Source organism: Moschus berezovskii, chromosome 14 (assembly GCF_049115385.1).
Source record: "Moschus berezovskii isolate FMDL1 chromosome 14, NW_MosBer_1.0, whole genome shotgun sequence".
Taxonomy (NCBI): domain Eukaryota; kingdom Metazoa; phylum Chordata; class Mammalia; order Artiodactyla; family Moschidae; genus Moschus; species Moschus berezovskii.
The window spans coordinates 31,408,795-31,434,205 of NC_142473.1; the positions used below are offsets into that span (position 1 = coordinate 31,408,795).

The 25,411-nt window shown below is 43.8% G+C and overlaps 2 protein-coding genes across 2 annotated transcripts in view; one reads left to right on the plus strand and one right to left on the minus strand.

Annotated features, from left to right (window-relative positions):
- The first annotated feature begins 3,357 nt into the window (after positions 1–3,357).
- LOC148775555 (uncharacterized) lies at positions 3,358–7,676 on the plus strand. The gene is made up of 7 exons (XM_088843448.1): positions 3,358–3,545; positions 3,916–4,108; positions 4,897–5,086; positions 6,290–6,437; positions 6,762–6,953; positions 7,274–7,459; positions 7,560–7,676. Exons 1-7 carry the CDS (start codon positions 3,360–3,362, stop codon positions 7,674–7,676), a joined length of 1,212 nt encoding a protein of 403 aa, XP_088699574.1. The 5' UTR covers positions 3,358–3,359.
- A 4,375-nt stretch (positions 7,677–12,051) lies between these two features.
- Positions 12,052–25,411, minus strand: part of BUD13 (BUD13 spliceosome associated protein) — a 32,126-nt gene continuing 18,766 nt past the window's right edge. Inside the window, exon 10 of the mRNA XM_055423071.2 lies at positions 12,052–14,411. Within this exon, the coding sequence (XP_055279046.2) occupies positions 14,318–14,411 (94 nt within the window). The 3' untranslated portion in view covers positions 12,052–14,317. The remainder of the gene's footprint in view (positions 14,412–25,411) is intronic.

Here is a 25,411-nt window from a genome sequence, read left to right on the forward strand (position 1 = left end):
TTCTCACCTAGAGCAACTCCCTCAAGACTCATTCATTCAACTGTACAGACAGCATAGGCTTTGGTAGCGCTGTGGTCTTTAGCCTCAGCTTCCTCATCTGCAAAATGAAAATACTAGCATCAAATTTGTTCGGTTTTTATGAGATTAATGTATGGAGAGGCCTGGTGCATAGTAGCCCAAATTAATGAAAGCTATTAGTTCTGAGGTGTAGTGCCTCAGGCTACAAGCTGGAGATTTGAAAGTGAGTAAGAGACCTGAATAAGCAAATAATAAATAATAATCAGAAAATGAATAAGAGTTCCGGCCATAGGAGCTCACAACTCATAAAACAGCATGATGAATGTTGGGTCCAAAGTGCCATGGAGACCCAGAGAAAGGCTGAACGGGCGAGCAGCAGCATGCCTGGGAGCGGGAGCACAAGTCTGTATTCTTTTATTTTTAATATTTTATTTATTTGGCTGTGCCAGCTCTTAGTTGCAGCATACAAGGTCTCTGACCCTTGTTGTGGCATATGGGATCTTTAGCTGAGGCATGCAAACTCCTAGCTGTGGCATGTGGGATCTAATTCCCTGACCAGGGACTGAACCCAGCCCCCTGCCTCGGCAGCATGGAGTCTCAGCTGCTGGACCTCCAGGGAAATCCCGTGAGTCCACGTTCTGAGTTCTGAAGCAGAAGTGGGAAGACAGGCCCTTCCAGCCTCTTCCCCGTAACCTGGGTGTCTCCCAGCACCTCAGGAGGTCGCTTGAGTTTGCCTTCGTCAGCACGTTCTCCTTAGTGCACATCAAAAGGCTCCTCACATTGTGACTCACAAGTTAACTCCTCTCCAGCATGAGGCCACGCTGGCCGCTGGCCGGGCTAGTCTGTTTAATAGTTCCCCCCACCTCTTGCGTTCCCCTGCTCTTTGTTTATGACTATTGAGTAAATAGCTCCTCCCACCTCCTGCGTTCTCCTGCTCTTTGTTTATGACTCTGGCCCAGCCTGAGACCGCCCTTCAGGGTTAACTTGAGCAGGCCTCCAGACCCCCTGTGACCCCATGGTCCTCTCCCCAGACCTTCATCCTTCTCCTCCCGCCTCCTCCTCTCCTGTCGGCCTCTAGCTGGGTGGTCATGCCTAGTTCTGCCGCTGGATTGGGTGTGAAGGGAGGGAAGAGTCCCAGTATGAAGCATCTGTAAACACAATTAAACCCTCTAAGTATGAAGAGTCATATTATATAAAAATTGTTTTTGTTTCCTTACACAAATTTCAATACATAACTCTCCTCCTATTACCGTAACCTTATGGCTCCAGGGGGGGAAGCAGGTAGGGCATGGGAAAAAGTGTGTCCAACACAATCAAAGTGTTGGGTAGAGAAGGGGTTTTGAGTCTATTTCTGTGAGCCCCAAAACGGAGAACGCAGACAAATGGAGAAGCCTCAGGAAACACAAATGAATGTCGCTGGAGCTGCCCACGAATGGAACACATTCTGTCCCAGGAGGTGGGGACAGGGAGGAGAGTGCTTAAACACGGGTGGGTGTGGCCCTTCCCACAAATACGACTTGCCTTTGAACTCCGGCAGTAGAGTGGGTGTGACGGTTAGATCTCTTTATAACACTTTCCAACTTTGATTCTAGGATTAAGACAAATAGCACTGCCCCTCCATGAGACCAGAAGTTGGGACAGCAGTTGAGCTAATAAACTGAACTGATGGAAAATATTTTTAAATTAACTGGTGTGATAGAGGGTAGTGTATGAAGTCCTTTAAGGTATTTTCCAACTCTGAGATTACTGTTTTGTGATTACAGGTTCTGAAAGAGTGTCAGCCACTGGCAAATCTATACAGCTAAGATGCCAGTCAATCTTCTGTCTCAAGACACCTGGTGGGTGTGTGGGTGTGAAAGTGTGTGTGTGTGTGTGTGTGTGTGTGTGTGTGCAGAAGAAGACAGGAAAGGACAGGCATCTGAAGGACTGGAGCTTGGGCTCACACACTTCACACACAGAGTAGAGATCCAGAGTGGGACTTGAGGCTGGCAGCAGACACCAGGCCTAAGCAGACCCATGCCCACCCCTCCCAAGCTGCAGCCAGAGCAGCCTGTTCCTGTGTTAGGAACACAGCAGCCCCCGCTTCCCCTGCAAAGCCAGTGCAGTGGCTCTCACATTTATGGAGGCAGACCACAGCACTCTAAGTCACCAGAGCTCAGAACCATGCCAATATGCCAAAGCACGGGCACTCAGCTGGGAGCAAGGGACAGAGGACAGGGTCAGGCAGAGAAGCTGGTGGCAACACAGCCCAGAAAGCCAGTGGGCCAAGTGCCCACCTGCATCCTCTCTGTGGACTCAGGTCACTGGGGGTGAGGGTCCAGTCACCCGCCCCAGGACTGCCATCCTACTCCCATACCTGTCCCCAAAGCGCCCACCTCTCTTCTGCGCTCTGACGTAAGGCGGACAGAAGAGGGCACAGGACACTCCCTGTCCTGGGGATGGTTCTGGCCCAGGACTCACCCAGACCGTGATGGTTCCAGGGAAGTCCTCTCACAGAGCTATTACCTGCTCCCCACTACCTACCAGAGGTAAAACGGCCCTTCAGCAGCCTCTTTCTCCACCCTAAGGACACCACATACCCTGCCCTTCCTCCTCCATCTCACGCTGGCCAGTCAAAAATGTTCTTCCTTCACCCGTCAAAAAGGTGCTTAGAATGAGCAGCAGCCCACCCTCTCCCCATCTGCCACCCTCAAAATTCAAATGCTGAGTCAGTGTAGCCAGAAAAGAGGCTGCTAAGTCACTTCAGTCGTGTCCGACTCTGTGTGACCCCATAGACGGCAGCTCATCAGGCTCCGCCGTCCCTGGGATTCTCCAGGCAAGAACACTGGAGTGGGTTGCCATTTCCTTCTCCAAGAAAAGAGGCTACCTTCCGCCATCTCTGAGGATCTGGAGGACCTTCCAGAGGCCCCATGGGGGTGTATCCTTAGTCACAGCTTCAGAAGCAGGCAAGGAACAAAACCCTCGGGGCTCTCACCTTCCTGGGCTCCTGGACCACTCTTTCCTCCACCCCTTAGGAATCACAGACAGCACCACAAACACACCAAGCCCTGGAGCCAGTAACCGCCTATCTGGGCTCCACCCACCTTTCAGTGAGTCCACCATTCCCGAGCCAGCACTACTCCCGAGGCCAAAACAGAGAGAGACAGAGAGTTGAAATGCTCATGAAAAAGAGCTGCTTTTGAAATGCTGCATGTCCTCATGTGCAGAGAAAGCCCCCACCTAGTTCTCACTGATCCAACCACAAATAAACTAAATCTGGGTCCTGCCTGGACATACTACCAGCAGCAGCCCGCTCCTTCCCTTAATGCAGTAATGGGTGAGGGAAGGCTGCCAGGAGGTGGATGGCAAAGAATCATGGGAACGAGTCAGTCACGACTCTTCCCCTTGCTCTAGACACTCCCTCTCCTGGGGACAGAAGACCCGACCCATTTCAGTACCCTGCTTCAGATGGCCTAGCCCTCCACCCCACCCAGCAAGAGATGCTGGCTCACCAAGCCCTGCCAAGGAAAAGCCATCCTGCTGCTCAGGTAAGGTCAGGAGTGAGGTGAGAGTCGAGTCAACAGGGGCACGTGCCACTGATGCAGCAGGCACCTCTCAAAATAGCTTAACAGCAACATTTTAAGAGAAGATACTATCTATGAAGCACCTACTACATGCCAGGCACTATGCTAGGTACTTTATTTCAGATCCTCTCAAATAAGGACATGGTGGCTCAGAGAATTTAAGGAACTTGCTAGATGGAAGCACCTGCCTAGTTTCTGCCAACTTCTCACTCTAGGAGACCCATTCCCATCAACTGTCACTATTAATGAGGAGAAGATAAGAAGGACCCTTCTGAACAGAGGCAGAAGTGAACTTCCCGCGATGGGGAAGCAGCAAGAGGGGGTTGCTTTGCAGGAGTCAGAAGCCCAGAATGAAATAGCCCCAGAAGATGTTAAATACCGCCTGGAGACCCTCCCCAAGGCTCCACTCCAGCTACAACACCTAAGCTACTTCAGCGAGCCCAAACCTCCATGGATTCCCCTCAGTACAACCTATGGAGAAAGCCACAAGCCCTGGACTTACCATGGAGAGGAGCCCTCCCGTTCAGGTGAGACTTAGCATGGCGGGGTGCAGGGTAATAGGGGGCAGAGTGGCACTCTGCATAACGCAGAAACTGATCCCTCTGTCCCCAGCCTAACCAGGGCACTCCTGTCCCCCAGGCAGATCCCAGGCGTGGGAAATACCAACCCAGCAGAACGCAAAAAGCGGCAAGTGACCCTGCAAGAGGCTTGCAGGCCATACCTAGCTACACTGCTAGCCAGGACCCCTCTGGAAGGGCACCCACTCCCCTATCCCAGCCAACCCTCCTCCTTCAGCTTTGGGCTAGACCAGCAGCAGCTCTGTAGTCCAGGCTGTCAAAGCTCAAATTACCTAAGAGGGGCTGCAAGGCCACTCTGGAACTCCACACTAAGGACTTTAGGTCTCGGGGAGATGACTCTAAAAGTCAGAGGGGAAGAGCGGGCAATGTGCGTTTATCTGGCATCTGCTTGTGCTTGTGCTCAGTCACACAGTCGTGTCTGACTCTTTGTGATCCCACAGACTATAGCCCGCCAGGCTCCTCTCCATGGGATTCTCCAAGCAAGACTACTGGAGTGGGTTGCCATATCCTCCTCCAGGGGATCTTCTCAACCCAGGGATCGAACCCAGGTCTCCTGGGTCTCCTGCATTGGCAGGCAGATTCTTTCCCCCTGAGCCACCTGGGAAGCCCTCTGGCACTTGCTATTTCCATATAAAAGGCTTGGCTCAGTTGCCCAGCTGGCCTCCACATCCGCTCCTTTCATCTCACGCCCTTCCCACAGACAGTAGGCCCTTTGCACACTTTCTCACTCCCCTTAGGTGACCACTACCTGACCACTCCTCATCAGATTGCCTTCCAGAACCTAGTTTACATTCGGGGGAGAAACGCTGCATCAGTAATGCATCCAGACTACAGGGACTGTATCAACCAGTATCAGAGAGACTTCCAAGCTCCAGAGTGCAATCAAGTCCTCAAACCTGACCCAGACAAGAGCAGCCAGGGGATCAAGTGAGTGGCAAAATCACTATGGGCAAACGAGTGATTTTCCTATGGGGGGAGGGGCCAGAGGAAGGCTCTGTTTCCCATAGGTAGTAACTTCAGAACAACTTCTGTCAGTTGAGAGACATAACTGGAGAAGGCAACAGTGCGAAGGACTAACTGATAATCTTGCATCTCCATCTAGTTCAGACCTCTAACCTCAAATAAGTGCTGAGCAAAGACAGACTGCATGCTGCTCATAACCAGGGGTGGTCAGCTCTTCCCTTAGGCATCTTGGGAGATGTGAACTCTAACTGCAAGCCAGGAGGTAGGGCAGCCAGGCTTATCCAGTGCCTGTGAAATGATTGAGAATCGGACATTCCACTTGTCCAATCTTGTCTTAGCTTCTCCGCTATTAAAGCCTGATTCTCTGGGGGCTTGGAATGGCCCTCTACATACCTCTGACTCACTCCTGAAAGTTAGAAGGCCCAGCTCCAACCCGAAGCCAGTAACATGCACACAGTGTTATACAAATATTACAGAAACAGCCATCTTATTCTAAGGTGGTAGTCACTTCAGTCGTGTCCGACTCTGAGACCCCATGGACTGTAGCCCACAGGCTCTGCTGTTCATGGGATTTCCCAGACAAGAATAATGGAGTGGGTTGCCACTGCCTTCTCCAGGGAATCTTCCCAACCCAGGGATCAAACCTACGTCTCCTGTACTGAAGGTGGATTCTTTACTTGCTGAGCCATTGGGGAAGCCCTTCTAAGATGGTAGATGAAAACATAATCTTCACCCCAAAGTGATCAGGGACATCAGCCTAGAAACAGAATCCCCCTGCCCCACCCGCTCCAGCAAACATATTTCCAAGCTCCTGTTTCCCAAGACCACACTCTCTAAGCTGGAGCCTCAAGCCACCTAACAGGGTGATTCAGAAATTCTCTTGCCCTATCCTTCAGCTGCAGGTGTCACATCCTCTCTGCCGGGTCTCGGCCTGATAACCGGGGAGTGTGAAAACAAACGGAGATAAAATAAATTAAATTTTTGTTTTCAGAGAAGAAATAAATTTTCATTTGAAATGACCTGAATATACACTGCATAATTTAGGCAGGCACACAAATGACCAGCAAAGCAAGCTCGCAAAGGCCCCATTGCCTCTGTATTTGGCATCACTGGACAGGCTCAGAGTTACAGACTCACACCAACAGCAATATTTTTTACCCCATGCAGCAAATATATCCAGACCGTGCGGAGGCTCCTGGCTCCTGTCTGGCAGCCCACTACGCATAGGCATGAGAAGCTGAGCTGGCCAAAGCAGGAGACGCCCATCCTGGGTGGGAAGTGGGCTGCCAAGTTTGATGGAGACACAGTGACCAGGGTAAAGTGCCCAAGCCCTCTGTCAAAGGGAATCACATAAAGATCCTAGCAACTCCCTCATCCCAAGATGGCGTGCAGGGAACAAAAAAAAAATTCACCCAGCCAAGATAACCCCGTGCCACTTTTCTTGGGAAATCCAGAAACTTGGCCTTCCCAAATCCACAGCCACCTATTATAGACTCTGAACTCTTCCTGACCACAGAGGTGAGGTATGTATGCACTTAACATATGCCCGACACATGGTAAGTACTTAACAAAAGATAGCAATTAAAATCATTGTTGCTGCTGCTATTATTTCCCCAGACATACATTCCTCTCTTCCCAGATGTCTTATCTACCTCCTATCCAATCCCTGGAAAAAAGAGTCAAGGTTAACTGCCCCTCTAGCACATTCAGGGTCTTCAAAGCCAAGCTCCAAGCCGAAACTCGCAACAAGCAATGCTTCCAAGACTGTGGAACTCAGCCCAGAGTACGACGCCATGGAGACCCTCATCACAGAGGCGATGAGAACGCCCTGGTAAGCGCTCCTTCCGTCCCAGCACTCTCCCCTGACCTCTCACCCGGCCACTAGGGTGAGGAGGGATGGGGGAAGAGCTACTGAGAGAGGAGTCTGATGTTTAAACCCAGGGTCCTCTGCAGTTCAGGGAGAGTCTGAGCAAGTTAACCCCTCTTGCCAGAAGAAAGAGGAAGGAAGGCGACCCTGCGCACTAAGCACTAATCGTTGCATTTTGACCTGTGGCTCCTTTCAGTTCCTCAGCTGACAAAGGGTGCTGAATACAATGTGCAGGGAGAAGACTGATTCCTCTTTCGGCTCACTGCTCTCTGTCCTCCACCAAGGGTATGGCTTCCCAGGCACCAGATGAAGATCAAACAACCACCAGGACCTCCTACCTGCCCTTATTTTCCGAAAGGGTGAACCTGTATAAGCCCAAGGCCAACAGCATCAAATGTGAGATGCACACACTTCCTCTACTGAGCAGAGGAAAATATTCAGGTACAAAGGAGACACTGAGTCATTTCCAGGTAAGTAATGTCACTGGCACATGGCAAAAAGGCCAGCGCCATGGGGGAGATGTGACTCGGCTCCAGCCTGGCCCCATGATATCTCTACTTGTTTTCACAGGTCAGTCCAGCTGCCCCTGAGCCAGTTCCAGACATATTTATGCCAAAAACAGGACTCAACACTAAAAAAAAGAGGAAGAGAGAGAGAGAAACTGGGAGAAAGAAACTACCCAAGTAACCTATGCAGAAATGCACAATTCAGGATACACATGTCTTAACAAACTCAAACATAAAACTCAGGCCTCAAGATAGTTACATCACAGCCTAGACTCGGCCTTCTCACTGGCATTTCCCAGGCAAACCCTAACCCTAGTCCCACTCTTTGACTAGGGAAAGTAACCTCTTTAGACAGGAATGATGCCCTCTGTGTCCGAGAAGGTCAGTGCATTCCAAGAAACTTGAGGAAAAAAAGAGATCAGAGTTTTTCCATCTTGCTAATGAGCCAATGGCAAAGCATTAAGGGTTCTCAAATCAGTATCCTCAATTAATTATATTCTATTTGAGATACAGCCTCTGCTCACTACTGTTTATTTCCCTTCATATTTTTTCAGATATATTTCACATACCATAAAATGTACTCTTGTAAAGTGTACAGCTCTGTAGTTTTTAGTATTGCTCACTGCTCCCTAAATCTAAACTTCAAACTGAAGAAGGAGTAGGAAAAGAATGAGAGCAAGAAGGTCTGAATATGATTAAAATTTTTAAAAATAATAAGTCTTCCATGTAGAGAAAGATTTCCAAAGCTCAAGTAAGGTAGATTCTGTTCAAAATCTAAATAGTAGGTTTGTCTCTTGAAAATCTTTACCAAATTGAAGTCAGGATTATATTTCTGGGTCTAAGGTAGGGATAAGAAGTAGAGGAATCTGCAACTGAATTTAGCCACCTATATCCTTGAAAGATTCTGTGTGTGTGCTTAGTCACTCAGTCATGTCCGATTCTTTGGACTCTTATGGACTACAACCCACCAGGCTCCTCTGTCCATGGGATTCTCCAGGTAAGAATACTGGAGTGGGTTGCTATTCCCTTCTCCAGGGGACCTTTCTGACCCAGGGATCAAACCCAAGTCTCCTGCATTGGAAGCAGATTCTTTACCATCTGAGTCACCAGGGAAGCCCCTGAAAGATTCTACAGCTTATTATTTTGAAAAAACCTGCATGGACCCAGGGTCCTGTTTCCCCGGTCCAGAAAACATGTATCACACTGCCCTCTAGCAGCCAGCCTAGGGAATCACATCCAGCTTTCAGCTGAACAGGATCTCTGCCTGTTCAGCTGAAAGGATGTCCTGTGTTCATACATGTAAAGGCAGAGAAATTGGGGGGAGAAGGAATTCATGCATTTTCACCAATGTCCACTAAACATAAAGCTTATCTGGGATAGACTCTGCTTCCCTTCTACCTCAATATCTGCTTGAAAACAGGTGATAAATTCTTTTGTTAAGGGGAAAAAATTTGATTGTTTAAAATTTTCAAAGTATCTGAATCTCTCAGTCCATTCACGCTGTTGTAACAAAAATACCATAGCATGGCTTTAATAAAAAATATTTCTTACAGTTCTGGAAGCTAGGAAGACCAAGATCAAGTTACCAGCAGACCTGGTAACTAGCGGGCCAGTTTCCTGGCTCACAGACAGCTAGCTTCTTGCTGTGCTTTCACATGACCAAAAAAAGCAAGAAATCATTCTTAGGTCTCTTTCATAAGGACTAATCCCATTCTAGAGGGTTCCACACTCATGACCTAATCACCCCCTAAAGGCCCCACCACCTAATACCACAAACTTGTGAGCTAGGGTTTCAACAAATGAATTTAGAGGGGAGGGGGAATACAACATTCAGTCCATAACAGCCTCTTAAAGTGAGTTCTTCCCAAGAAACAAGTGTAGGGCCCCACAAAAATGAAGTTAAAATCTGAACCCGTAGGGAAATAAAAGCCAGCTGCGGACAAGAGATGTGACAACAGGCTAGAAGTTGAATGTACTTGCTGCCACTCAGAGGAGAGGGACTGGCTTCAACACAGCTTATGAAAGGATAAACTCAAAAGGTAGTAATTTAAGAGTGGGATCCAGTGTCCACAACCTATATTCCCTGGGGCCTTTTTTAAAAGTAAACTTTTTATTCTGGAAAAATTTTAGACTTACCGAAAGTTGTGAAGACCATACAAAGTTACTCGTTACTCTTCACAAAGATTTCTTGACGGTAAACTTACGTGCATTTTTCAAAACTAAGATCAACAATGGCATAATTCTGTGAAGTAAACTCCAGACTTTATTTGGAATTTACCAGTCTCACCACAATGTTCTACCCTTGGGCCTTTTAAAAACAGGTTTACGGCAAGAAGCCAGGGGACCAGATAGGCAGTGTAGAGCCTGGTATAACACTGAGTCCTAGGTTCCAGCTCTGCCCCGTGCTAACTAGAGAGCCTTCAAATTTATTTTCTGAGCTATTTCCTCTCTAAAGTACCTCTTCTCACAAATGCTGATGCTAGACACAAGTTTAGCCTTCATCTCCCTGCCTAACCTTGTGTCTGACAGCCACTAACCAACTAGAGAAGAGATATTCCTCACTTGGTAGTGACTTCAGGTGAGACTCCCCAGTTAGAGAATGGGGTCCCTCTGGGATTTTCAGATCTTAAAATTATTTTAATAAAATCCATGTATCTCTCAAATGCCTGGGGGGCAGAGAGCCTTTCTTCAGGACTGCAGCAGAGAGAATGGCTGTCCCAGTAACATTCAATTTCCCCTTCTTCCTGGGTGTACATTTCTCAAGCTCCTTTGCATTAAGGGGCAGCCATGCAACTAAGCTGCAGCTAACAGTATGTGAGGGGCAGTATGCCACTTCTAGAGCTTGCCCATCATATCCACCAAGCAACCCTCCAAGCTCTGCTCAACTCACCAAAATGGTGATGCCCCAAGCAACCTCGGAAGCCGTGTTAATGTTGATGTCAGCCTGGTGCCTAAATGACTGCATGGAGTAGGGATTCCCCGCTTCCTCTGCCCCAATCTGAAACTTCCCTGGACATGAGTGAGGAGGGAGAACAAACTTTCATTGTATAGAATGGTCCATTTGGCTGTCACAGCAGTTTAGCCTACCCCAACTGATACAGGTACTAAACGTCAATTCCGTTAGAGTAAGATCTTGCTTCCGGATGTGTGCTTAGAACCGCAGGCACAGAGAACAGAGCGGAGCAGTGCCTGAGTTTAGGACACATTATCTCATTCACCCTCCTGTTTCTCTTTCCCTCCTTCACTCCCCACTCTAGTCCCATTCTTTTCCCCCCACAGACCCCGCTCTAGTGAGGTAAGGCATAAACTCTCCTCTGAAAGTGCCTTCTGTATTTCTGTTGTTCTCTGTGTTCAATTTACTTAGCTAATTCTTGCTGTAAATTCCACTATTCCTTACTTTCCTCACCTGGAGTCTATCATGTCCTAGTAGCTGCATCTGACTGCTTTTTATAATATTTCATCATATGCGTATACATTTTTTACTGATCAATTCCTTTAGAGACAGGCATCTAAGCTGTTTTCAGCTTCGTGCTACCCAAACTACATATAGATAAACTTCCTTACACCTAACTCCTTGTGGACCTGTGCAACAAGCTTAATTCATCTGTTATCTATTGCTGTGTACAAATTACTTCAAAATTTAGCAGCTTAAAACTAATAACAGCCACAGAATGAGAAGAAATATTTGTAAATCATCTGATAAGAGAATTTTTACCAGAATATATAAAGAATTCTACACAAGAGTGTGTATGTGTGTATGTGTCTGTGTGTGTGATGATAAACTCAGCTGAAAAAATGAGCAAAGGATTTAAATAAACATTTTCCAAAGAAAATATATAAAGATGTTCGACATTAGGCATTAGGGAAAAGCAAATCAAAATCACGACATCCACTTTTATCAATACTTACTGCCTTTTTGATTACAGCTAGCTTTATACCATTAGGATAGCTATAATCAAAAAAATAGAAAATAAGTATTGGCAGGAGTTCCCTGATGGTCCAGTGGTTGGAACTTGGCGCTTTCACTGCCATGGCCTGGGTTCAATCCCTGGTTGGGAACGAAGATCCTGAAAGTCATGCAGTACGGTCAAAAACAGAAACAAGAACTGGCAAGGATGTGGAGAAACTGGAACTGTCTCACGCTGTTTTGGATGTCTGGTAGTTCCTCAAAAAGTAAAACACGGAGTTATCACGCATGCATGTGTGCTCAGTCGCTTCAGTCATGTCTGAATCTTTGTGATCCTATGGACTGAACCCCACCAGGCCCCTCTGTCTGTGGGATTATCCTGGCAAGAATGCTGGACTGGGTTGCCATTTCTCCTCCTGACCCAGGGACTGAACCTGCAGCTCCTGCATTGCAAGCAAATTCTTTACTGCTGAGCCACCAGGGAAGCCCTGGAGTTACCATATCAAACCAAAAATTCTACTCGAAGAAAAGTGAAAACATAAGTCCATACAAAAACTTGTATATGAATATTTATAGCAGTATTATTCACAAGAGCCAAAGCATCTATCAACAGATGCATGGATAACTAAAGATGTGTTATACCCATACAAGGGAATACTATTAAGCCATAAAAAGGAATGTAATGGTGATACATACTACAACACAGATGAACCTTGAAAACATTATGCTAAGTGAAAAGAGCTACATACAAAAAGCCACATGTTGTATGACAGTCCATGCATACACTATATGAAATGAATCTAAAAGAGAAAGACTGGCGGTTGCCTAGAGCTGGGGGAGATGGGGACACATAAAGAGTGACAGCTAATGGATATACGTTCCCTGAATCCAAAATGTTTCAAAATTAACTATGATGAAGTTACAGTTCAACTCCACAATCTACTAAAAACCACTGAACTGTTGTACACGTTAAACGAATAAACACTATAGTTATATGAATTATATCTCAAGCTGTTAAAAAATAATAAACTATCTCAGTTTCTTTGGGTCAAGAATTTGGAGCTAGGTGATTCTGACTCAGGATCTCTCATGACGCGGTGGCCATGTTGTTGATCAGAGCTATGCACAGCTAAAGGCCTGAATGGAGTTGCAGGACCCACTTCCACAGCGGCTCACTCACGTGGTTGATAACCTGGGGGGTCTACCAGTGAGGCCTGTTACTCTCCACATGGGTCTCTCCCAAGGGTTACATAAGTGTCCTCATGACACAGCAGCCAGCTTCTTCCACAGCAAGTGATCCAAGGGAGTACAAGGCAGAAGCCTTCAATGTCTTTTTCTGACTCAGTCGCACGTTTCCAGGACATCCTATCAGGTACCTAGGTCAGCCCTATTCACTATAGGGAGGGGACTACACAAGGGCTTAACCACCAGGAGTCAGGGAGCACTGAAGGGCCATCTTGGAAGCTGGCTATGAACATGTGACGGCTAGGAAGACGATGACAACAACAGCTAACAATTCTGTGACACATACGATGTGCCAGGCACTGTTCTAGGTGCACAATAAACCTGTTCTAGGTAACATCTCCATTGCAAAGATGAAGAGACTAAAACACAGAAAAGTGGCTTACCAAGACTGCACAGTTTTAGTAAAAGACATACCTGGGATTCAAACTCAAGACAGTATTTGATCAAAAATTCTACAACACTGCATCCCGGATATTACTTATTTTCAGTTAAGTGTTGCCCATTTGTTCTCCAGAATGGATGCCCTAGTTGAAATCTCCCATGAGTTTTCATTCCCCATGAGCATCCAGTCTCTTACTTACTTTTACTAATAAATACAAAGTAGAAACTCATTAATGTTTTGATTTCTATTTCTCTAATTACAAGTGGTAATATTCTTATTAGCCATTCTGGTTTTCCCTTTACATTTCACATATTCATATCCTTTGCCTATTCTTATTTTGTGTGTTTTCTTTCCAATTTGCAGTAGTTCCTTCTATATTCAATCTCTAATAAATGTAATCCTTTGTCAGTTTTAAACATTGGTATATTTTCTCCTGATCTATACCTATCTTTAGTTTTGACTATGGGGTGATTTGGTGACTGGAAATCTTTAAATATGAATTAGGCAAAGTTATCCTTATGGATTATGATTTGGAGATCTTACTTAATAGATTTATCCTTATCCCAAAGTCACAAATACATTCTCCATTTTTTTTCTTACTGGCCTTAGTATTTTACCTTTCATTTAGGTAAATTCACTTTGGAATCTGTCTTTGCTTTACGTGGTTTAAGGGAGATATCCAACTTTATTTTTGTCCATATAATAAGCCAATTTTCTGAGCACCATTATCCACCTCTTCCCCACTAATTTGTGACACTACCTCTATCAGATACTATGTCTCCAAATATCCATGTCCATTCCGAAGTCTAGTTTAGCAATAATTCTTATTTTCTAAATGGAATGATCTATCACTGTGAAAGTTATTATTCATCCTGCTTCCTAGATGAATGAAAACTCCAACTACCAACCCCCAAGACCCCTGGGGGATCAATACTAGCTTGTATTCTTCCCCAAAACAGAATATCCAATTAAGAAAATTATTTTAAAAAAATAAATGTGTGTTTATTAAAAAAGAAATACCCTAACCAAGAACAAGCCCTGGGACACAGAGAAATCACGCTTCCTCTGAAAGCCAGCATGCAGCAGTGTCCGCACACCTGAGATGTATGGGTCCTTCGTCCAAATGTTATGTCTCAAATATTCTTCCGTAGTCAAAACTGGCATTCAACAGTCGCTGGTCTGTGTGGCCCTGATTATCAGCATAGATGACTGCTGCAGCTGAATGTCTGTAACAGCTGCCCTACGGCCACTACCACAACCCACAGTCACACCCACAGCCTCGAAAAAGTTACATATCCTCAACACTCCACTTGTAGGCAAGTTCCTCCACCGCCTTCTTGCTGGCAAGCCTGGCAAAGCGCTTCTGTTCAAATCCATTGGATCTGCAATCAAGAGACACTCATCAGCCAGAATCCTGAACTGAACATGTACGTTTGAAATAAAGAAGAACTCACAATCTAATGAATAAAAAGGAAAGTGAAAATATTTAAGACATAAGCAACAGAGTCAGAAAGACAAAATACATAATCCACCCTTTTATTAGTCCTTGTTCAGAGCCTTTTCCCCTCTCATTTTGACGACTGTTTCAAATATTTACCACTCTCTAAAGGTCCAACTCACTCTCAGCTGATGTCTACATATTATACTTTATCCATGCATTACACAAACATTTAGTGAATTCTTATTATACTAGGTACTGTGTCATGAAAACAAGTATAACATGGCACCTGTCCTGATACACTCAGAGACTAGTGGAGGAGACTGACATTTAAACAAATAATTAAAACAGAAGGCATAGGCTGTGGCAGAAATATGCACTAGGGATCAAAGAAGCAGAAAGGGGACCTTGCTCAGCTTGGAAGGAGGGTGGACAAGAATGATCAGGAAAGGCTTCATGGAGGGGGTCCTTATGCTAAGTCTGAAAAGACAGAGTGAACCAAAGAGTCAGAAGGGTTAGGAGGGCATTTCAGCACACAGTACAGCAGGAGCAACGAGAGCAAAGGCGCAAAAATAAGAAATGGTATGGTACATGCAAGGAACCAGTCAAATTATACGGCTGGAGCTAAAGTACAAAGAGAGAAGCACGAGCCAAAGTTAGAGCGGCAGGCAGAGGCCACAACATAATGAGCACTACAGGCCAGAATACAAAGCTTAGATTTCACACAGTAAGCATTAATTCTTTTAAAAAATTTTCATTGGCGTATAGTTGATTTAGTTTCAGGTATACAATGGTTTTTCCCGTGGTCATGTATGGATGTGAGAGTTGGACTGTGAAGAAGGCTGACCGCCGAAGAATCGATGCTTTTGAACTGTGGTGTTGGAGAAGACTCTTGAGAGTCCCTTATACTGCAAGGAGATCCAACCAGTCCATTCTGGAGGAGATCAATCCTGGATGTTCATTGGAGGGACTGATGCTAAAGCTGAAACTGCAATACTTTGGCCACCTCATGCGACGAGTTGACTCACTGGAAAAGACTCTGATGCTGGGAAAGGTTGGGGGCGGGAGGAGAAGGGGACGACGGAGAATGAGATGGCTGGATGGCATCACGGACTCTGTGGACATGAGTTTGAGTGAACTCCGGGAGTTGGTGATGGACAGGGAGGCCTGGCGTGCTGTGATTCATGGGGTCGCGGAGAGTTGGACACGACTGAGCGACTGAACTGAACTGAACTGAACTGATACAACAAAGTGAATCAGTTATACATATACATATGAAATGAAAAATGAAATGAAAGTCGCTCAGTCGTGTCTGACTCTTTGTGACCCCATGGACTGTATGGTCCATGGAATTCTCCAGGCCAGAACACCGGAGTGGGTAGCCTTTCCCTTCTCCAGGGGATCTTCCCGACCCAGTGCTCAAACCCAGGTATCCCACTCATGTGTCATGTATCACTTCCCCAAGGTAGCACTCATTCCCTGATCACAATCTCCCAGGGCTGAATCTACTCTTCCTTTGTGCTCCCAAGGCACCGTAAACACCCTCTACAGTAATACTTAGCAAGCAGCACTGAAATTATTTACTCGTCTGTCTTCTTTTGTAGATAGAAAGTGAGCTGGCATGCTCCAGGACCGTCTTTTACTAATTGTGAGACCCTGGCACCAGTACACAGCTGCTTATGTTATAACATGTGCTAAGTGTTACAGAACTGATAGGGATGACAGGTTTCCCCCTTTCTTCAGGCCTTACCTAAGGGATGAGTTGGGTGAGTAATGAAAGGCTCAGTAAGAAGTGAAGCTTATTAAGAATGGCATCATCTCCAACCTTAGAAGCATGCATGGTGTTCTAGAGCCCATGGAAACCACTGCTTCTTGCCTGAGGAATAAGTACTTAAGAGAATTAACACTACTATGATCATACAAACAAAGGTCCTATGAATAACAAACCAAACCCTAAACAGAATCAAAAAAGCAAACTGCAAAAAAAACTTACAGTGGAAAGAGCTTTAGACTAAAGAATCAGATGTCCCAGATCTTATTCCAGCTTTTTCAAGTGAGCTGAAAAACTCTAAGTAAGTTGTGAAATTTATCAGGGGCTCAGTTTCTCTTTAAATAATGTTAAGTTAGATTAACTGACCTTATGGGTTTTTCTAACTATAACATACTATAGATTTATTCTAGAAATATTCACTTGCCAAAAATAGACAAGAGTAGAAAAGGCAACGAAAGAATTAATAATCAGAAATAAAGCAAGGATGAGAAAGAAAACTAAAAAGGAAAACTCTAGGAGAAAATATGAAAAGTGTAGGAAAACTACAGGGAGAGATGGTGACAAATTATACCAGTAAAAAAACCAGGTCAAGGAGATTTTTAGTTTTAGGTCCAGAAATTTGAAAAAAATAGAGAAAAGAAAGAACTCGGTATAGCAGGGAATATCTTAAGGGTTGTGGCTATAAAAAGATCTACTTCTGGCTATACAGCAAATGAGTATTCTGAAAAATCCTGCTACCAAAGAGCTGACATACAATATCGTGCAAACCAAAGCAGGAGACAAGCCTGAAGCCACAACCAACCTGACAATACCTGCCAATATCAGGAACTAGAGCTCTGGATTCAGATGGCAGCTTGAGGGACAGAAGATAATGCCTTAGGCACATATACAGAAGCACAGTAGATTCCAATCATGGCAGAGAACTCAAGCAGACTAATCTACTCTCAGGGAACAATTACAAAACCTGGACAAAATATAAAGATAGAGTATGTGAAGTACTTAAAGGCATGAGTGACCAAAAGCAGGCAGAACTTGAGTGGGAGTTTACTGTGGGAAGAGATTTGTGAAGCCTTTGCTGGAGGGCACTTCCCAAACTGCACAGCTCATGGAGGCAGAAGGCCACAGGCTTACTGGCTTTAGGTATGAGTGCAAAGTGGGCAAAGCAGCCAGAAAAATCAGCGACAAAACACTGAACAGGAGGAAGCTTCAAAAGGGACGAACTCCCAAATCTATATACAAACTTCACGCCAATTTTTGGCTAACTGCTAACCTGTGCTTGTGCAGGGGAAACCCCAATGGGTCCACTGAAAAATCAGCAGCAAAAACTAAAAGAACTGAGCAGGAATTCAGCTGCTGCCCACTATGAAGGTGAAAAGTGTTTGGAGTTCAAATACAGTCAAGCTAACTGTCTGATGGAATAAAAATCAACACACCTCAAAGAATTCAGAGTCTTCACAACGTATCATTCAAAATGTCCAGTATAACATTTTTAAATGACCAGATATGTAAAGAAACAGTAAAATGTGATCAAACTCAAGAAAAACTATGAATAGAAACCAATGCTGAGATAACCCAAATGTTGCAATTAGCAGACAGGACTTCAAAGCACCAATTATAAATATTCTCAAGGGAAAATAAATTGATTCACAATGAACGAATAGGTAGGAAATCTCAGCAGAGAAATATGTCAAATGGGAATTCTAGAGTTGAAAAATATAATAAACTAGCTGAAACAAAAAATTCAGTGTATGAGTCCAATAAGCTAAAGATGGCAGATGAGTCAATCAACTTGAAATGAGATCAATAGAAATTATTTCATCTTAAGAACAGAGAGGAAAATCATGTTAGAAAAATGAACAGGACTTCAGATAACTGTGATATAATATCAAATAGTGGAAACAGTACAACCAGAGAAGGGAAAGTGGTTTTAAAAAAATAATAACTGGGCAAAAAAATAGCCAAATGTGAAAAACATGGACTCATAAATCCAAAAAGCTCAACAAACTCAAAAAAGGATCAACACAAAGAAAAACCATATGTAGGTAATCACAAACTGCTGAAAACCAAAGACCAGAAGAAAATTTTGAAAGCTGCCAGAGAAAACCAATACATTATAACCTGTGTATGTTGAGGTTGGGGGGAATAGGACAATGAAACAAACTGACTTCCAATTGGAAACAATGGTGGCCAGAAAGTGATGAAAAATCTTTAAAGAGCTGTCATTGAAATCTGGAACTGTTAATCCAGAGTTCCACCTGTTGGTTTGAAACCTCAGGAATTTCCTGGGTGTAATCTGAAATTGGCTCCCACACAAGGAAGACAAGGAAAGACCAAAGAAAGAGGCAGACCAGTCCAGATTGGCAGGTTTAATAAACAAGGGAATTTAGATAGAAGGTTTTTTGTCTTGGGCAACCCCACAAAAAAAAACACATCTCTGCACCTGCTTCTCAGAACTTTAAATGTTTATATAGAGCCTTTATGGGTTCAGTCACATATTCAATCCAGAATATCTCAACACCCTACTCTCTCAAGGTTGCATCCTTGAAAAAGCTGCAGTAAGGGAAGAGTAGGCATGATATGCATTCCAAGGACAGGGGAGAGATAAGGGCTTCCAAATTGCTGGGTCCATTTAAGGGTCAACCAGTGGTCACTTCCTCTCAATAACCTCCTCCAGTACTGCCAATGAACCAATCCTTCAGAAACGAAGGTGAGAAAAAGTTCTTTGATTTAATTAACAGAACTATGCCAATGCCAACTCCTGGCTTTGATAATGTACTATGGTTATATAAGATGTTATCACTGGGAGAAATTAGCTGAAGGATACACTAATATCTTTTTCAGGTTTTTCTTGAGTTCAAGACAATTCCAAAATTAAAGCTTTTAAAAAATAAAGGTGAAACAAAGACCCTTTCATTTCAACAACACTGTATGTGTTGTCAATGGATCTGCACTGAAGGAATATTAAAATTTCCTAATTTCTTTAAAAAAAAAAAAAAGAACACCAGAAATGGTAACTATATGAGTAAATACTAACAACTACACTTTTTTTCTTTGGTTTTCTTAGTTTCCTTAAAAATACACAACTGCAAAGTAAAAATTTTACCACTGTATTATGGGATCTATTATATTTTTTAAGTAATATGTACGAAAATATGTATTTTTTATGCAGTTTCAAAGGACAGCAAGGAGAGATAAGAAAGCCTTCTTAAGAGAACAAAGCAAAGAAACAGAGGAAAACAACAGAATGGGAAAGCCTAGCAATATCTTCAAGAAAATTAGAGATACCAAGGGAACATTTCATGCAAAGATGGGCACAATAAAGGACAGAAATGGTATGGACCTAAAAGAAGCAGAATACACAGAAGAACTATACAAAAAAAGACCTTCATGACCCAGATAACCATGATGGTGTGATCACTCATACTCACCTAGAGCCACACATCCTGGAATGTGAAGTCAAGTGGGCCTTGGGAAGCATCACTACAAACAAAGCTAGTGGAGGTGATGGAATTCCAGTTGAGTTACTTAAAATTCTAAAAGATGATGCTGTAAAAGTGCTACACTCAATATGGCAGCAAATATGGAAAACTCAGCAGTGGCCACAGGACTGGAAAAGGTCAGTTTTTACTCCAATCCCAAAGAAAGGCAATGCCAAAGAATGTTCAAACTACCGCACAATTGCACTCATCTCACACGCTAGCAAAGTAATATTGGAAATTCTCCAAGTGAGGCTTTAACAGTACATGAACCAAGAACTTCCATATGTTCAAGCTGGATTTAGAAAAGGCAGAGGAATCAGAGATCAAATTGCCAACATCCATTGGACCATAGAAAAACCAAGAGAGTTCCAGAAAAACATCTATTTCTGCTTTATTGACTATGCCAAAGCCTTTGACCGTGTGCATCTCAACAAACTGTGGAAAATTCTTCAAAAGACGGGAATACCAGTCCACCTGACCTGCCTCCTGAGAATCTGTATGAAGGGCAAGAACCAACAGGTAGAACCAGAATTGGAACAACGGACTGGTTTCAAATAGGGAAAGGAGTACGTCAAGGCTATATATTGTTACCCTGCTTTTTTCACTTCTCTGCAGAGTACATCATGTGAAATACTGGGCTGGATGAAGCACAAGCTAGAATCAAGACTGCTGGGTGAAATATCAGTATCTCAGATATCCAGATGACACCACTATAATGGCAGAAAGTGACAAGGAACTAAAGAGCCTCTTGATGAAGGTAAAAGAGGAGAGTGAAAAAGCTACCTTAAAACTCAACATTCAAAAAACTTAAGATCATGGTATCTGGTCTCATCACTTCATAGCAAACAGACAGGGAAACATGGAAACAATGAGACTTTATTTTCTTGGGCTCAAATATCACTGCAGATGGTGACTGCAGCCATGAAATTAAAAGACACTTGCTCCTTGGGAGAAAAGCTATGACCAACCTAGACAGTATACTAAAAAGCAGACACATTACTCTGCCAACAAAGGTCCATCTAGTCAAAGCCATGGTTTTTCCAGCAGTCATGTATGGATATGAGAGTTGGACCATAAAGAAGGCTGAATGCCGAAGAATTGATGCTTTTGAGCTGTGGTGTTGGAGAAGACACTTGAGAGTCCTTTGGACTGCAAGGAGATCAAACCAGTCAATCCTAAAGGAAATCAATCCTGAAAATTCCTTAGAAGGACTGAAGTTGAAGTTGAAGCTCTAATACTTTGGCCACCTGATGAGAAGTCGACTCATTAGAAAAGACCCCGATACTGGGAAAGACTGAAGGCAGAAGGGGACGACAGAGGACGAGATGGTTCACTGACTCAATGGACACAAGTTTCAACAAGCTCTGGGAGAGGGTGAAGGACAGGGAAGCCTGGTGTGCTGCAGTCCATGGGGTCACAAGGAGTCAGACACTACTGAGTGACTGAACAACATGAAAATAATAGCAACAAAAACAGATTAAGTGGAAATACAGATTCTTACATTTCATGTGAAATAGAACAATTATAACTATCATTAGGCTATGATAAGTTAAAGATGTATATTGTGATCCTTACAGCAAAAACTCAAAAAAAAAAAAATTGCAGAGGAATAACTAAAAGGAAAACAAAGCAATTAAGGTTCAAAACTAAATTCACACACCTAAAATCTAAAACACTGACAATATCAAATTCTGGATAGGATATGGAGCAACAGAAATCCCCACCCTTTGCAGTAATGTAAAATGATATAGCCACTTTGGAAGACAACTGGCAGTGTCTTATAAAAGTGAACATGATCTCAACAAAACAAAATAGCAATTGTTGGGTATTTACCCAAGTAAACTGAAAACTATATCCACATTAAAAGCCATACACAAATGTTTATTGCAGCTTTATACACAATGTTAAAAACCGGGAGCAACCAAGATGTCCTTCAACTGGGGAATAAACAGACTGGTATACCCATACAATGCAATACTTCCGTTCCGTTCCGTTCCATCGCTCAGTCGTGTCCGACTCTTATGCGATCCTGTGGACTGTAGCCTACCAGGCTTCTCCGTCCATGGGATTCTCCAGGCAAGAATACTGGAGTGGGTTACCGTTTCCTTCTCCAGGGGATCTTCCCGACCCAGGGATCGAACCCGGGTCTCCCTCATTGGAGGCAGACGCTTTAACCTCTGAGCCACCAGGGAAGCCCCACAATGCAATACTACTCAGTGATAAACAAGGAATGAAGTACTGATTCATTCAAGAACACAGTCAGTTCAGTTCAGTTCAGTCGCTCAGTCGTGTCCGACTCTCCGCGACCCCATGAATCACAGCACACCAGGCCTCCCTGTCCATCACCAACTCCCGGAGTTCACTCAAACTCATGTCCACAGAGTCCGTGATGCCATCCAGCCATCCCATTCTCCGTCGTCCCCTTCTCCTCCCGCCCCCAACCTTTCCCAGCATCAGAGTCTTTTCCAGTGAGTCAACTCGTCGCATGAGGTGGCCAAAGTATTGGAGTTTCAGCTTTAGCATCAGTCCCTCCAATGAACATCCAGGATTGATCTCCTCTAGAATGGACTGGCTGGATCTCCTTGCAGTATAAGGGACTCTCAAGAGTCTTCTCCAACACCACAGTTCAAAAGCATCGATTCTTCGGCGGTCAGCCTTCTTCACAGTCCAACTCTCACATCCATACATGACCATGGGAAAAACCATTGCCTTGACTAGACGGACCTTGGTTGGCAAAGTAATGTCTCTGCTTTTTAATATATTATCAAGGTTGGTCATAACTTTCCTTCCAAGGAGCAAGCGTCTTTTAATTTCATGGCTGCAATCAGCATCTGCAGTGATTTTGGAGCCCAAAAAAACAAAGTCTGACACTGTTTCCACTGTTTTTCCATCTATTTCCCATGAAGTGATGGGACCAGATGCCATGATCTTTGTTTTCTGAATGTTGAGCTTCAAGCCAACCTTTTCACTCTCCTCTTTCACTTTCATCAAGAGGCTTTTGAGTTCCTCTTCACTTTCTGCCATAAGGGTAGTGTCATCTGCATATCTGAGGTTATTGATATTTCTCCCGGCAATCTTGATTCCAGCTTGTGCTTCTTCCAGCCCAGCGTTCCTCATGATGTACTCTGCATATAAGTTAAATAAGCAAGGTGACAATATACAACCTTGACGTACACCTTTTCCTATTTGGAACCAGTCTGTTGTTCCATGTCCAGTTCTAACAGTTGCTTCCTGACCTGCATACAGGTTTCTCAAGAGGCAGGTCAGGTGGTCTGGGATTCCCATCTCTTTCAGAATGTTCCACAGTTTATTGTGATCGACACAGTCAAAGGCTTTGGCATAGTCAATAAAGCAGAAATAGATGTTTTTCTGAAACTCTCTTGCTTTCTCCATGATCCAGCGGATGTTGGCAATTTGATCTCTGGTGCCTCTGCCTTTTCTAAAACCTGCTTGAACATCTGGGAGTTCACGGTTTACATACTGCTGAAGCCTGGCTTGGAGAATTTTGAGCATGACTTTACTAGCGTGTGAGATGAGTGCAACTGTGCGGTAGTTTGAGCATTCTTTGGCATTCCCTTTCTTTGGGATTGGAATGAAGACTGACCTCTTCCAGTCCTGTGGCCACTGCTGAGTTTTCCAAATCTGCTGGCATATTGAGTGCAGCACTTTCACAGCATCATCTTTCAAGACTTGAAATAGCTCAACTGGAATTCCATCACCTCCACTAGCTTTGTTCGTAGTGATGCTTTCTAAGGCCCACTTGACTTCACATTCCAAGATGTCTGGCTCTAGGTCAGTGATCACGTTATCATGACTATCTTGGTCGTGAAGATCTTTTTTGTACAGTTCTTCTGTGTATTCCTGCCACCTCTTCTTAATATCTTCTGCTTCTGTTAGGTCCATACCATTTCTGTCCTTTATCGAGCCCATCTTTGCATGAAATGTTCCCTTGGAATCTCTAATTTTCTTGAAGAGCTCTCCTGTTTTTCCTATTCTGTTGTTTTCCTCTATTTCTTTGCATTGATCACTGAGGAAGGCTTTCTTATCTCTCCTTGCTATTCTTTGGAACTCTGCATTCAGATGCTTATATCTTTCCTTTTCTCCTTTGCTTTTCGCCTCTCTTCTTTTCACAGCTATTTGTAAGGCCTCCTCAGACAGCCATTTCGCTCTTTTGCATTTCTTTTCCATGGGGATGGTCTTGGTCCCTGTCTCCTGTACAATGTCACGAACCTCCGTCCAGAGTTCATCAGGCACTCTATCAATCAGATCTAGTCCCTTAAATCTATTTCTCACTTCCACTGTATAATCATAAGGGATTTGATTGAGGTCATATCTGAATGGTCTAGTGGTTTTCCCTACTTTCTTCAATTTCAGTCTGAACTTCGCAATAAGGAGTTCATGATCTGAGCCACAGTCAGCTCCTAGTCTTGTTTTCGCTAACTGTATACAGCTTCTCCATCTTTGGTTGCAAAGAATATAATCAATCTGATTTCGGTGTTGACCATCTGGTGATGTCCATGTGTAGAGTCTTCTCTTGTGCTGTTGGAAGAGGGTGTTTGCTATGACCAGTGCATTCTCTTGACAAAACTCTATTAGCCTTTGCCCTGCTTCATTCCGTGCTCCAAGGCCAAATTTGCCAGTTACTCCAGGTGTTTCTTGACTTCCTACTTTTGCATTCCAGTCCCCTATAATGAAAAGGACATCTTTTTTGGGTGTTAGTTCTAAAAGGTCTTGTAGGTCTTCATAGAACCGATTAACTTCAGCTTCTTCAGCATTACTCGTTGGGGCATAGGCCTGGATTACTGTAATATTGAATGGTTTGCCTTGGAAACGAACAGAAATCATCCTGTCATTTTTAAGATTGCATCCAAGTACTGCATTTCGGACTCTTTTGTTGACCATGACGGCTACTCCATTTCTTCTAAGGGATTCCTGCCCACAGTAGTAGATATAATGGTCGCCTGAGTTAAATTCACCCATTCCAGTCCATTTTAATTCACTGATTCCTAGAATGTCAACGTTCACTCTTGCCATCTCCTGTTTGACCACTTCCAATTTGTCTTGATTCATGGACCTAACATTCCAGGTTCCTATGCAATACTGCTCTTTTTCAAGAACACAGATGAATCTTAAATGCATTTTGCTAAGTGCAAAAAGTCTGACTCAAGCGTTGGTGGTATAGTGGTTAGCATAGTTGCCTTTCAAAAAGTCTGACTCAAAAGGTTACATACTGTATGATTCCATTCATGTAACATTCTGGAAAAGATAAAACTATAGGGATGGAAAACAAGATCAGAAATTACAAGGGGTTGGTGGAGAAGGAATAAGTAACTAGAAGGTGACTTACACAGGAAATTTTAAAATGATGAAACTATCCTGTACAGTACTACGGTGGTGAATAAATGACTCTACTTGTTTGTCAAATCCAATAGAACTTACACCAAAAAGAGTAAACACCAACATAAGTAAATTATAAAAGAAAAAAATTACCCAGGATGTCTGGGGGTGGGGGGAAGGGACTGATTCTTTATGTCTACACATGAAAGAACTACACATAAATCCAAGCTTAGATGGTAAATGAGTTTCTCATTTCTACATTTCTCAATTTTGAAACAGTTTTATGTGCATCTTGGGATGAGCAAAATGAATAGTGGATGGTGAGAGCCCCTTTCTCAATGTTGGGGAGGGAATTTA